This window comes from Peromyscus californicus, unplaced genomic scaffold, assembly GCF_007827085.1.
Source record: "Peromyscus californicus insignis strain IS unplaced genomic scaffold, ASM782708v3 Scaffold_3__1_contigs__length_106647218, whole genome shotgun sequence".
Classification (NCBI taxonomy): domain Eukaryota; kingdom Metazoa; phylum Chordata; class Mammalia; order Rodentia; family Cricetidae; genus Peromyscus; species Peromyscus californicus.
This window is the reverse complement of record NW_026294551.1, coordinates 7,791,559-7,805,856: the sequence shown is the minus strand read 5'-3', so window position 1 is coordinate 7,805,856 and position 14,298 is coordinate 7,791,559. Positions and strand designations below refer to the sequence as shown.

The 14,298-nt window shown below is 48.3% G+C and overlaps 1 protein-coding gene across 2 annotated transcripts in view; it reads left to right on the top strand.

Moving 5' to 3' along the window:
• Nucleotides 1-14,298, top strand: part of Dnai2 (dynein axonemal intermediate chain 2) — a 34,291-nt gene that overhangs the window by 14,450 nt on the left and 5,543 nt on the right. For both annotated transcript variants that reach the window (XM_052758913.1, XM_052758912.1), the window contains exons 6-10: nt 798-911; nt 4,856-4,995; nt 6,096-6,218; nt 11,028-11,251; nt 13,396-13,531. In XM_052758913.1, the coding sequence (XP_052614873.1) occupies nt 798-911; nt 4,856-4,995; nt 6,096-6,218; nt 11,028-11,251; nt 13,396-13,531 (737 nt within the window). The remainder of the gene's footprint in view (nt 1-797; nt 912-4,855; nt 4,996-6,095; nt 6,219-11,027; nt 11,252-13,395; nt 13,532-14,298) is intronic.

Genomic DNA, 14,298 nt, shown 5'->3' with positions numbered 1-14,298 from the left:
TGAAGCAGCCAAGGAATGATGAACAGACAAACACAGACAGACAGACACACACTGAAAAGTTGAGGCGGGCAGTCTAGACTCTCTGCTGGGGACACCTCAGTGTCCAGCAAGCTCAGTGTATTTGCTGTACAGAGTTGAACAGAGATGTGAGGTTATTGCATATGGCTGAGCAAGGATCCGGGGGTAGCACATACAGATGAATCAAAGAGGCAGGCTTAGGTAACCTTGGTAGGAGCGATCTCTGTAGGCCAGCGGTCTTCAGTCTGTAAATACCTGGTGAGGAGAAAGCTATGGTAGACATTCTCTGCACACACCATCAACACTCATTCTCAGTCTGGCGAAGGAAGCTTTACCGTTTCCCTCTGAGCCTCACTCCCAGCAGGGGATGGGGGTGAGGTGAGGCTTTGCCCTTCCTCCCTGGGTCTGAGGTTCTGGGGTCCTTGGCATGGCTGTGCCTATGTCAACAGCACACATGCACACGTTCACTCAGGACTTCACTCACTCGGACTTCCTCCACTCCTTCTGCCTTACGATCAAAATTTCATTTCATACCAACCTGGGGAATGGACTAGAACTGGAATTCAATATACGAATACACACCCAAATCCTGATTCTCATCCTCACTGCCCCCAGATAAAGCCAGTCGCCAAGATTCAGGCAAGAGAGGCCAGAAGGAGAGGAAGGATTCCGGGGCTGTCTTTATCCCCCGCTGCAGCACATAGAATCAGTTAAACTGATCGGCCCGGTCCTTCCTCTGTGTAGACCTAATGGATTCCCCGCCCCCCTCTTTATTTTAGAAAACCCCAACAGACCAGAAATTGTCCTGAAGCCTTCTTCTCCTCTTGTCACCCTGGAGTACAACCCCAAGGATTCCCACGTCCTTCTAGGGGGCTGCTACAATGGGCAGATAGGTAAGGAGACCCCTGCCCCGGCCAGCAGCCAGGCAGGGCGCCGCTAACCCACATGTCCACCAGGGCTAACCTGGACTTAGCAGGCCATTCGGGAAGCTAACACTGCAGTCCCCTGGGAGTCAAGGTTTGCTGACACTTTGGGCTAGCCTCCAGTCATAATCGTTCAGGTAAGTCTAATGTTAGTAGGCAGTAAGAAGGTTTTAAAAATCATAATTCAGGCCAGGGAGATGGCTGTTTTTAACAAAATCTCAGTCGTTAGATTTTACCACCCCAGATGCTGGGGTGAAAAGCCTGCTAGCTCCGAGAGGCAGAGAAAGCACCCAGCTGACCTTCCTCCTCAGCCAAAGCTTCCTGCCTTGTCCAACCAGACTCCTCAAACTGAATGCCCCCCTTTTACTTCCTGTGCGTCTCTCTATCCATCCTCCTGACTCCCTCTTACTCTCTATGGTTTTTCTTAATAATCCTATGTTCACTTCCTGCCAACTGGTTGCTTGCTCTGCCTCTTGACCTGTGATTGACTTCATTAAATCCCGTTTACAATGAGCAGAAAGCTCTTGGATTAAAGGTGTGTGCTAGGGCTGAGCCACACCACAACTTGAAACAGGTTTTTCCAGTAAATAATGCAATCTTGGGGTTCACAGTGTGATCAAATATCCTGCAACACATGGTTCCATTGGTAAGGGTGCCTGCCATTAAACCTGATGACCTGAGTTGACCTGTGTGACCCACATGGTGGACAGAAAGAATAGTTGCCCTCTGACCTACATGTATGCCATAGCACGTATGCACCCACACACGTATACATACATAATAAATAAATAAAATGTAGGGGGTTTTAGTTTGTTTGGTTTTGGGTTTCTCTGTGTAGCCCTGGCTGTCCTGGAACTTGTCCTGTAGACCAGGCTGGCCTCGAACTCAGAGATTTATCTGCTTCTGCCTCTTGCTTTGGGTTTAATTGCTCTTGTTTTTCTGATTTACTTTTATCTTTTGTTATTTAAGTGTGGGAATGTGCCCATGAGTGCAGTGCCCTTGAAGGCCAGAAGAGGGCATCAGAGTTACAGGCAGATGGGTGCCATCCTCTGCAAGAGCAGTGGTATACACTCAACCACTGAGCCATCTCCCCAGCTTCCTGGTGTATTTTTGCTTTAAAGACAGGGTCTTACTTTCTAGCCCAGGCTAGCCTTAAACTCCTGATTCCTTGAGGAAAAAAAAAGCCCTGGTCTGTCTCTCAGACCTAATGCATCCCCCGGGGAGCAGCCAGGCTGTGTCACAGCTATGGGCTCCATACATTTCCCTGCCATATCATCCACTGTCTGCACCATAAAGACCACAGCCAAGCTGCTGTCATGACTTATTCAGCAGCCCTCCTCACTCATTATTCATGACCCCTTTCAGTGGCTTTTCACACTGGCTCAGAACAGCTCAGCTCTGGGGTCCTGCTACCAGAGGAAGGAGACTCCAGCTGTGACATCTGGGATCACAGGACCCACCCTGGAGTGCTGCTTTGCAGAGCAGTTAGTCAAAGAAGCACATTTCTGGGCCTGGCCTGACCAGGGACAAAAGTCTTGGACTTGGGGGCTACTAGGTCAAAGCTTATGAGCAAGTAAGTACGTTTGCTGGTTCAGGAAATCACCTTTCCCAGAAACGGCTCTGAGTAAGCATGTGGGCCCTTGATGACCCTCAGGAGGAGGGGAAAGCCAGATACAGCAGGGCAGGAAGCAGGCAGGCTTTATGGGAAAGATGGAGTCACAGTAGAGGCTTGAGCATGCCCGTGAGTCTTTCTTTCTTTCTTCCTTCCTTCCTTTCTTTCTTTCTTTCTTTCTTTCTTTCTTTCTTTCTTTCTTTCTTTCTTTCTTTCTTTCTTTCTTTCTTTCTCTCTCTCTCTCTCTCTCTCTCTCTCTCTCTCTCTCTCTCTCTCTCTTTCTTTCTCTCTCTCTCTCTCTCTTTCTTTCTTAATTTATTTTTAATTGTATGTGCATTAGTGTTTTGTGGGTCCTAGGAACCAAACTCCAATGCTCTGCTAGAGCAGTAAGCATTCTTAACCACCGGGCCACCTCCCAGCCCCGTCTTTATTTTAGCATTTAAAATCCTGTACACGTGTGTTTGTCTCTGTGCGGGTGTGCCTGCTGCCTTCGGAGGTCAGCGGCATTAGGTCCTCAGCAGCTGGAGGTACAGGGAGTTGTGAGCCACCCAGTGTGGATACTGGGAACAGAGCTCTGGTCCTCTGTAAGAGCAGCATACATTCTTAACCAATGAGCCATCTCTCCAGGTCTCTTTTTTTAACTTTTAATTTACATTTTTAAAATTTATTGTGTTGGAGGGTGTGGTAGTTTGAATGAATGTAATTGACCTCCATAATCTCATAGGGCGTGGCACTATTAGGAAGTGTGGCTTTGTTGAAGTGGGTGTGGCCTTTGTTGGAGGAAGTGAGTCACTGTGGGGGCGGGCTTTGAGGTTTGCTATGCTCAGGATACTGCCCAGAGTTCAGATGACTTCCTGTTGCCTGCAAGATGTAACACTCTCATGCAGCACCGCGCGTCTGCCTGCATGCCGCCATGCTCCCCGCCATGATGATAATAGCCTAAGACAGAAGAGGTACAAGTACGCCACAGCTGCATGGAGAGGTCAGAGGACTACTTGAAGGAGTGGGTTCTTTACTCCCTTGTGGATCTCAGGGGCTCAACTCAGGTTGTCAGGCTGTGGTAGTTACCTGATGAGTTACCTCACCAGCCCTCTTTGTTTATTATTATTGTTCACTATAAATTTTTTTAGACTTATTTATCTTATTTTGTGCACCATGTGTATGTCTAGTTGCCAGAAAAGGTATTGGTGGAACTGGATTTATAGATGGTTGTGATCTACCAGGTGGGTTTTGGGAATCAAACCCAGGTGGCCAGGCTTTGTGACAGCCTTGACCCATCTCTTCAGTGGCCCCTGCGTGAGTTTCTTGCAGCATCACGTTCACACGCAGCAGGGAGATCCGCCCACATTCTTACCTGGGGACCTCTGCCTGCGCTTCTTCTGCCTTGGATCCTGCCTCACCCCTTTGCTTGGCTGGCTCCACCTCAACCTTAACTCCCTGCCACTTTCCCCTACTGACCTTTCCTGACCAGCCCAGCCTCTCTACCTCCCACCCCGACTCCTGCCTCTCCCAGTACTGAGCCTGGTCCATTCCCAGGAGCTTCACCAGGGTGTCGGGTGATCTTAGGACATGCCTGGGGCACAATGGAGTGAATGAAGCCTACACTCCAGGAGTTTCTGCATAGATTATGTGAGGATGATAGAAAATGTAGGCTGGTGTGAATGTAGCCCTGATTCTAAAAATCCAAAATCAGAGAAGCAGCATTCCTCCAGTTCAGCTCCTTACTGGGGAAAGAATCCCATCACACACACACACACACACACACACACACACACACACACACACACACACACACACACACACACCAACTGCCAAACACAGCTCTCCTCTCAAAAGGAAATGAGAGACAGTTAGTTCTAGAGTCAAATATGAATGACCATGGTCCAGAAGCATGGATGTGTTACACCAGATACTAAGTAACAATGTAAAAACAGTTTCACAAAGTTCCTAGAGCTGCACAACAGAAAACCACTAACCAAGGCTTTTTTCAGAGAAAGCTGTGGAGCCAAAAACACAGCAAATGAACACCCACCTCCCTCTGCCAAGTGTCAGTGAAACTAACAGGCAGGTGGGTTATAACAGTACAGGAAGCCTGTTACAGGCCTCACATGTTATCTGATGATACTCTTCTGACAGAGTCTCACTATGCAGCCCTGGCTGGCCTGGAGTTTGCTATGTAGACTAGGCTGGCCTGGAGCTCAGAGTCTCAACTCTCCTCAGTCACAGAAAAGCTTTATCATAGGTTTGTTTGGTTTGCTTTTCTGGGAACTTCCGTTCACAGCCTCATCTTCTCCCCTGTCAGCTTGCTGGGATACCCGGAAGGGCAGCCTGGTGGCAGAGCTGTCCACCATCGAGTTCAGCCACCGAGACCCAGTGTACGGCACCATCTGGCTGCAGTCAAAGACGGGCACCGAATGCTTCTCAGCATCCACGGATGGGCAGGTACCACCTGGCTGGACCCTGGAGAGGAGAGGAGGGCCCATGAGAAGCATCCAGAGAACGTTGCCTTCCGTTCTGTTTTCTGTCATTTCTTTTATTGTCTAGTGCCGGGGCTGGAACCCAGGGCCTCATGCATGGGAGGTGTTCTACCACTGAGCTACACCTCCAGCCCTCTGCCCCTTTAAAAAAAGAAAGGAAGGAAGAACGAGCGAGCCTATTTGGGGGCCGTGGTGTGTACCATGGTGCCCATGTGGGTACCAGGGATCAAACTTAGGTCTTCAGGCTTGGTAGCAAGTACCTTTACCTGCTGAGCCATCTCACTGACCTAAATTCTCCCCTTTTTAACACTGAGTAGTGAATAATCCCAAAGATTCAAGGGCCCAAATAATCCCAAAGATTCTGAAATGCCTCCTCTATCCGCAGCCTCCCAGCCCTCCCTGGGATGTCAGTTTTCTGTGTCTGCCCTGAAAGATGCTCTCTGCATAGTCCAGCAAACACCCATCTCTCTCTTCCTCCCCCAACTTGCACATTTTACACCTGTGTGCACCTGCTGTGTTCCATGAGCCCACTCAGCAGCTGCTTCAACTTTCGTGAAGCGTGACTCTGTACCTGTTGACAGCTTGGTGTGGGTATATCATGTTTTGTTTAAGAAGATTTTCAGAAAAGGAACAGTGAAAAGTGCATCTGTGCCTAGATCCTTGCACACTATATTGCATATATTGCACACTATATTGCATATATAGCATATATTGCTGGCAGTGAGAATGCTAGCTCGATTTAGTTGGTTTTTGTTTTTGTTTTGTTTAGCGATTGGGTCTCATGTAGTCCAGGTTGTCCTTGAACTGCTGGACTTACTGCCTCCACCTTCTGGATGCTGGAATTACAGGCACATATCACCATGCCTGGGTCCTGTGTATAGTTTTCATCTTGCTAGATATTGCTATATAGGAGGTGACTTGTGCCTGCATCTGAACTGTACAGTTTGCCTTTGTGAGTCTTCCAGATACGTCTGTTTCTCATTGGGCCCACATCCTTTGAGGCCCTGGATGGCTTGGGGGACAAAAGCCAGGGTCCTCCAGGTCTCAGTCGCCTTCCCATGCCAGGTCATGTGGTGGGACATCCGCAAGATCAGCGAGCCCACCGAGGTGGTCATCATGGACATCTCCAGAAAGGAACAGCTGGAGAATGCCCTGGGAGCCATCTCCTTGGAGTTTGAGTCTACGTTGGTGGGTGTTTCTTGCTCTTCCTTCCTCATCTTCACTTGCTGGGGCTATGGGCAGGTGGGGGCTGGTGTAGGAGATGCAGGAAGGAGGCCCCTCCCTCCTGAGGCAGCCTTACTCCACGCGGAGGCTTTACCGTGATGCTCCAGCAGGGGGCAGCAGAACACCTCCAGAAAGACGGCCACTCTCACTGGCTTGAGGCTGGCCCTTCCCAGCAGGGGCAAGCTTTAAAACCAGAAAAGCAGTTTCAGAGGAAGGTTGCTGGCCAGGACCAGTATCCACACAGCTTTGGTTTCATTTGAGGCCCTAGGCTGATCACTTCCCTTCCTCAGGGAACGAAAGAGGTGTTGGGGAAGGAAGGAAGAGCAGCGGAGCCTGGTGGGAAAACAGAGCACAGACAATTCTCAATCGCACAGGCAATTCTCAAGTGACAAGGAATGATAAGGAAACCGCACAATCGAGGAATGGTGGTGTATGCCTGTAATCCCAGCACTTCTGGGCTGGAGGCAGAAAGATCAAGCGTTCAAAGTCATACATAACAAATTTGAGGTCCTGTTTGAAAAAAAAAAAGACAAAACAACAAGAAAATAGAAAACAAGAGGCCGGTGAAGAGGGTTCAGTGGGTAAAAGCATTTAATACACAAACCTGATGACCTGAGTTCAATTCCTGGATCCCACTATGGAAGAAAACTGACTCCCGGAAGTTGTCCTCTGACCTCTATGTATACATAGTATGCCATGGTATTCATGTATACACACACACACACACACACACACACACACACACACACACATCGTGATGATGGTAAATAAAAATTTTAAAACTTGCCAGGCCTTGGTGACACACACCTTTAATCCCAGTGCTGGGAAGGCAGAGGCAGGTGGATCTCTGAGTTTGAGGCCAGCCTGATCTACAGAGCAAGTTCCAGGACAGCCAAGACTACACAGAGAAACCCTGTCTCGGGGGGAAAAATAATAATGAAATAAAAACTCAAAATTAAAGCCAGAAGCAGAAGAATCATTGAAAATTCAAGACCAGCTGGGTCTATAGAGTGTTCTAGGCCAGCCAAGAGTACATAGTAAGACCATGTCTCAAATACACAAAACCAAAAACGAATAAAATCAAATCACAAAGCTTGAAGTTGAGTGGATCACTCATAGGAAGGGGTCAGCAGCAGAAAATGAACACTCTTTCACTAAATAAGGCAAGAAAATCCTGTTTCCAGGAGGCTTCTGGCTTGGGCTGGTTCCTCCTCTGTATCTTGCTGTGGTTCAGGCTTGTTCCCCTACCTGCACCTTGGGGGTGTCATTTGTTTGCTCAGGGTCCTATCGCATCATTTCTAGGACCTTGGGTGGCTCTGACCTCACACCTGCCCTGGGGACTCTCAGCCACTGACCAGAGTTCAACGCTGAGAGGATAAGGTGGAAGGCAAACCAGGTGCCCTGCCACCACAGCATAGGAGGAGCCCTGGGCTCAGGGCCCCTCTGGGAGTGGGGGGGCTCAGTAAGACCTTGTGCCCCAATGCTGGGATTTCAATGTTCCCTCTTCTCCATGCTAGTCCCTGAGTACACAGCCTTTGCCAGACATGGGCAGCCACTGTGCTCCTGTGAGACCTTGACTTTATCTGTTTCCCCACAAACAGGAGAAGTCTTGGTGACAGGAAACCCTGGCACACGGTAAAGCTGGAACTTGAGCCCCCAGCTCTGATCCTATCTCCACCCCAATGTGATGTCTGAGACAGCAGGCTGGGTGGCCTGTCCCTGACCACTTACAGGTTCCCTGTGGCTGGCTTAATGGCTTGTTTCACAGAACCCCCCAAATTTGGTCTTTTTATCTGATGCCCAACTTAGTAGCTCAGTTTGTGTTTTCATTCTCTTCCTGTGTCTGTCTGTCTCTCTTGTTACTGAATATTGAATCTGGGGCCAACATTTAACACTAAGCCATCTTCCAGTCTATGCATGCTTTTGTTCTTTTTTGTAAAAACTCATAAAATTACCACCTATACACTCTCCTCTCTCTCTCTCTCTCTCTCTCTCTCTCTCTCTCTCTCTCTCTCTCTCTCTCCTCTCTCTCTCTCTTTTGATTTTTTGAGACAGGGTTTCTCTGTGTAGCCCTGACTGGCCTAGAACTGGCTCTATAGACCAGGCTGTCCTTGAACTCAGAGATCTACCTCCTTCTGCCTCCTGAGTGCTGAGATTAAAGGCGTGCACCACCACTACCCGGCTCCACTTACTCTCTTAACTCTTTATTATTATTCATTTATTTTAAAGATTTACTTATTTGCTCGTGTGAGTTTTCTGCCTGAATTTGTGTGTACCACATACAATCCTGGTACCTGAAGAAGTCAGAAGAAAGCACCCCTGGAGCTAGAGTTCCAGATGTTTGTGAGCCACCACATCCACGCTGGGAGTCAAACCCAGGTCCTCGGCACGAGCAGCAAGTGCTCCTAACTGCTGAGCCATTGCTCCAGCCCCTGCCAACTTTTTATGTTGGATATGTCCCTTGTATCCCAGGCTGGACTTGAATTTATCATTTTTCCAAAAACAACCTTGAACTTAAAAAAAGAAGATATTACATTTTAAGTGTTTATTTTTTGGTGGAGGGGCATGCTTGTGGAGGTCAGAGGGCAACTTGGAGTCAGTTCTCGCCTTCACCGTGTCAGTCTCAGGGACTGAATGCAGGTTGTCAGACTTGACAGTTAGGGCCTTTGTGCGCTGAGCCATCTCCCAGACCCATGACCTTGAACTTCTGATGCCCTTACCTCCACCACTTGGGTCTGGGTTGGAGGTGTGCTCTGCCAGGTCTGGGCTGGTTTAACCACTTCGAAGAGCCATTCAGCAGCGTTCCACCCAGGATCACACAACCATCCCACCGCTGGCTCTGGAAGTTTCCCGTCTTTCAAAGCTGAAGCTCTTTATCAAATTGTGACATTTTATTTACCAGCCAGACAGAATAGAAAGAACCTGGGTGGGCAGGAGCCCTGCCCTCTGTGTTACGGATAAATATAATTGTACTTCCTCATAGCTGTGTGGGTTCTGGTGACTCACACTTTTAACATGGCTCTTCCTCAAAAGACTTTGGCTATTTTTATAATTTCCAGTAAAGCTGGGCTTGGTTTATGCCTTAATCCCAGTGCAGGCAGGCAGACCCCTGGGAGTTCAAGGCTAGCCTGGTCTACACAGCAAGTTCCAGGAGAGCCAGGGCTATATAGTGAGACCCTGTCTCAAAAAAAGAAAGAAAAAGAAAAAATCCCATCAAGCCCCTCTGCCTAGCACTCATTTTAACTGATTTTCAAATGTTCAAAATGGAGCATGTGGTTTCCTCCCCAATAACCAACTTTCCTTCCAGAACAAATACAAAACAAATTGAAACCCTGTGCCTATGAGAAAAATGGTTCCCCATTTCCTTCTCCCTGAGACCCCAGCAATCCTCATCACTCTTTCTACCTCAATGGCCTTGCCTACTCTGGGGGCATCTAAGGAGAAGTCATACAGCAATTGTCTTTCTTTTCTTTCTTTCTTTCTTTCTTTCTTTCTTTCTTTCTTTCTTTCTTTCTTTCTTTCTTTCTTTCTTTCTTTCTTTCTTTTTAAGCAATGTCTCATTTAGTCCAGGCTGGCTTCAAACTTGCTAAGTATTTGGGGGTAACCTTGAACTTCTGATCCTGACTCTGCTCCTGACTACAGAATTTCAGGAAGCCACCACATGTCTGCTGTGTAAGGTCTGAACCAGGGTTTCGTGTCTGCCAGATAAGCACTCTACCAACTGCACTGCATTCCTAGCCCTTTTCTTGCTTTGCTTTTATTTTTATTTCTTAAAGTTCACTTTAACTTGTGTGTGTGTGTATGCGCGCACACTGGTGCACGTGTATGTAATGCGCCTGTGGAGGTCTCAGAGACAACTCAATTTGCAGGAGTTGATTCTCTCCTTGGTTTGGTAGCAAGTGCTGTTGAGCCCCGTCTCCGGTTCCTGCTTGGTCGGTTGTTTTTTTGTTTTGAGACAGAGCCTTGCCCCAGATGGTTGAAGGTGCATTTCCAGGCTTGGTGGGAGGAGGTACGCTGCACAGAGAGACAACTCCTGGAATTCACAAACTAGGGGAGACAACTTGCATCACTGACCTCCAGGTGGCTTTATGAGAGCTGGCTGGCACCTGTTCTGAGTTCACAGTGACATCAGATTAGACAATGCTTGAGCCAATGTCACTGTGGTGCCAGAGAAGGGTTCTGCACGATCAGAGCCACACTGTGTCCACTCTGGGCCTTGTTTATTCTACACATAAACAAACATCCAAAATCCTTATGACAGAATGCTTACCGGGGCTGGAGAGGTGGCTCGGTGGCTAAAAGTACCCGCTCTCCTTTAAGTCTAGTGCTGTGAGGAAACCAAGGCAAGAGGATGATTGGGACTTGCTGGCTGCCAGCCAATCGGAAAAACAAGAACTCCAAGTTCAGTGAGAGACCCTGCCTCAAAGGAATAGGGCAGTGTGATAGAGAGAGACACCCAAAGCCTCCTTTGGACTCTACACACCAACATATACAAATGCACATTCAACACACACACACACACACACACACACACACACACGTAGTGCATGCAGTGATGCCTGTGGAGGGGCCTCGTAATGACCCTCTAGAGACCAGAAGAGCTAAGGAAGCCCTTATTAAGTATGAATGAAGGCCTCAAGAATACTTACAGTAAGGTTGCAAAGTGGGATGGGACTCAGCCTGAACAGAGCTGAAGCAGGCTGCAGGTCATGTGGGTCCAGCCTAGAGCTAATGTCTCATGACACCTCTGCCTTTTTGTCACCCCCTCCACAGCCAACCAAGTTCATGGTGGGCACCGAGCAGGGCATCGTTGTCTCCTGCAACCGCAAGGCCAAGACATCAGCCGAGAAGATCGTTTGTACCTTCTCAGGCCACCATGGCCCCATCTACGCCCTCCAGAGAAACCCCTTCTACCCAAAGAACTTCCTGACTGTTGGTGACTGGACAGCCCGCATCTGGTCTGAGGATAGTCGGGAGTCATCTATCATGTGGACCAGGTGAAGGGAGGGATACAGAGGAGCAGAGAGGACACAAGGGCCCACTTCAGAGGCTCAGTATGGTAGCTCATGCCTGTAATCCCAGCACTCTGGAGGCTAAGGCAGGATGATTGAAAGTTTGAGCGGCCCAAGCTACATAGAAAGTTCTTGTCTAAAATATAAAACAAAACAAAAACTACAAACAAAACAAAAATAAAAAGCCAATAAACAAGCAAAAATAAAAAGCCATTAATGCCTGTACATATACCATATTCCCAGTGAAATTTAAATTTCATTTAAAATGATTTTTTTTCTTAAAGGATGTTCTAATGATGACCTTGAACTCCTTGTGTTTCTGTCTCTACCTCCCAAGTACTGGAGAATATATATATTTTGAGACAGGTTCTTACTATGTAGACCTGATTGGCTTAGAACTCTCTATGTAGACCAGACTGGGCTCAAACTCACAGAGATCAGCCTGCCTGTCCTGGTTGGTTTTTGGTTTTTGGTTTTATTTTTTGGTTTTTTGTTTTTGGTTTTTTTTTTTTTTTTTTTTTTTTTTTTTTTTTTTTTTTTTTTTTTTTTTTGTGAACTTGACACAAGCTAGAGTTACCTGAGAAGAGACTTTGTTAGTTGAGAAAATGCCTCCATCAGACTGCCTGTATGCAAATCTATAGGACATTTTCTTGATTAATGATTGATGTGGCAGGGCCCAGTCCCCTGAAGGTAGTGCTGCCCCTGGGCAGGTGGTCCTGGGGTGCATAAAGAAAGCAGAGTAAGCAAGTCATGAGGAGTAAGCCAGTGAGCTTTGTTCCTCCATGGCCTCTGCTTCAGTTCCTGCCTCCAGGTTCCTGTCTTGAGTTCCTGACTTCCCTGGATGATGGCTGTTGCCCACAAAAGGAGGAAATTAACCCTTTCCTCCTCAAGCTGCTTTTGGTCATGTTTTACCACAGCAATAGAAGCCCTAAGATACTGCCTCAGCTATACCTCTTTGGAGGAGGGAGAATGAGTTAAAGAAAACTCAGAGAGTGTAGCACGAATTCTAATTGGTCTTAATAATAAAACCCAGAGTCAGATATCAAGGTGAAAGCTGAGAGATCAGAGAAGCAGAGCAGCCAGCCACTTGGAAGACTTCTTACCTCTACTGTATCCTCAGCCTCAAGGAGTCAAGCTCCTGTCTCCTCCTGCCTTATATTCCTCTCTTCACCCAGCCATATCACTTCCCGTCTCCACCTCCCTAGTGCTGGGATTAAAGGCGTGAGATCCCAAGGGCTGGGATCAAAGGTGTGAGCCACCACTGCCCGGCTCTGTTTCTCTTTTAGACTGGATCAATCTTGTGTAGTCCAGGGTGGCCTTAAACTCCTGATCTTCCTGCTTCCTCCTCCCAAGTGCTGGGATTAAAGGTGTGGGCCTCTAGGGTGATCTAGTGAGTGGCTAGCTCTGCCCTCTGACCTTCAGGAAAGCTTTATTTGTTAGGGCACAAACAAAATATCACCACAGAGAGAGAATTTTAAAAATATTCCACTCACTTTGTCCCACTCTGAGGGATGACTCTTTGTTTGGCCTGGGAAGATGCCACAGTGGATGAAGACTTGCTACCAAACAGTCAGCCTGTGTTTGAGCCCCGGACCCCTCCTGGGGAAGGGAGAGAACTAACTCCTGCAAGTTGTCCTCTGCCCTCCGCATGGGTGCTATGGCCCAAATGCACACACACACACACACACATAAACATACACATTAAAATATATGTTTTCAAATTATTAAACAGAGTTATTTCCTGTCCACCAAACAAGCTTTTGAAAATCCAAATGAGGCCCAGAAGGAAGTACAGCCAACCCCCATCTCAGAATTGTGAACTTCCTGGGCACGTCCTTCCTGGGACCCCACCCAGGATCCCAGTTCCAGCAGGTCTGACACTGTGAGAAATACCAATGCCCAGCCAGCCAGTGGGGGAGAGCCACACCCCCAGATCCCTGTAAAGTTCAGCCTGAGAACCACAGATGAGTGAGGCTGGCAGGCTAGAAGTCAGGCCCAAAAGAGAACTTCCTATCCAGGAAGACTCAGAGACCCTGGATCCCGGAGAGCCTCAACGAGAGGAGCCTCGGGCTGGCAAGCCTCAGTCCTCCCCCACCACGGGCTCTGACTCACCACACCGGCTCCAACAGGTACCACATGGCTTACCTCTCTGATGGAGCCTGGAGCCCTGTGAGACCAGCCGTCTTCTTCACCACCAAGATGGATGGGACCCTGGACATCTGGGACTTGGTGTTCAAGCAGTGTGACCCTGCCCTCAGCCTGAAGGTCACATGTCCCCCCTCCCTCTGGGGTCCTTCCTGGATGGGTCCAGGGTTGGGTGTGTGTATGTGTGTCCTGTTGCTGCTCTTGGTAGGCACACTTGGACAGGGTCACTCTGGGTAATCTGATTGCTGCCCACCTGCACTCTGGCCTTGGGAGCATGGGTTCCTGCAGAAGTGAGGGGCCAGGGCACTGTAGCTGTGATGATGTAGAAGAATCGTCCCAGAGAATTTAAATAGAAGGGAAGGGCTGGAGGTGCCAGTCAGTGGCAAGGCACTTGCTTAGTGTGCATCAAGTCTGAGTTCCATGCCCAGCACCACAAGAAACAAGTTCATTCAGTTGGTAGGACACTTGCCTGGTGTGCACAAGGCCCTGGGTTCTGTCTCTAGCACAGTAGAAACCAGGCGTGGTGGTGAAGCCAGAGGATCAGAAGTTCAAGGTCATTCATTCTTAGTCTACATAGTGAGTTCAAGACCAGCCTGACATGAGACCCAGACTCAAACAACAATAAAGCGGGGAGGAATTCAAGAGAAGTAAACATTTTCTCTCACCCCAGTAGTGACCCCAATACTCAGACCCCAATACTCAGATTCTCTGAAGCTCCCCCATCACCGTATATTAGCAAATTGTAGCTGAGACCCACTGGCTGGGGCCATGGAAAGCGAGGGAGCTCAGCGGTCTGTAGCATGGAGCTAGACCAACAACGAGGCTGGAGACCAAGGGTCTTGGCAGCAAGTGAACTCCATCCACCATGGAAGCATGTATCACTGGGG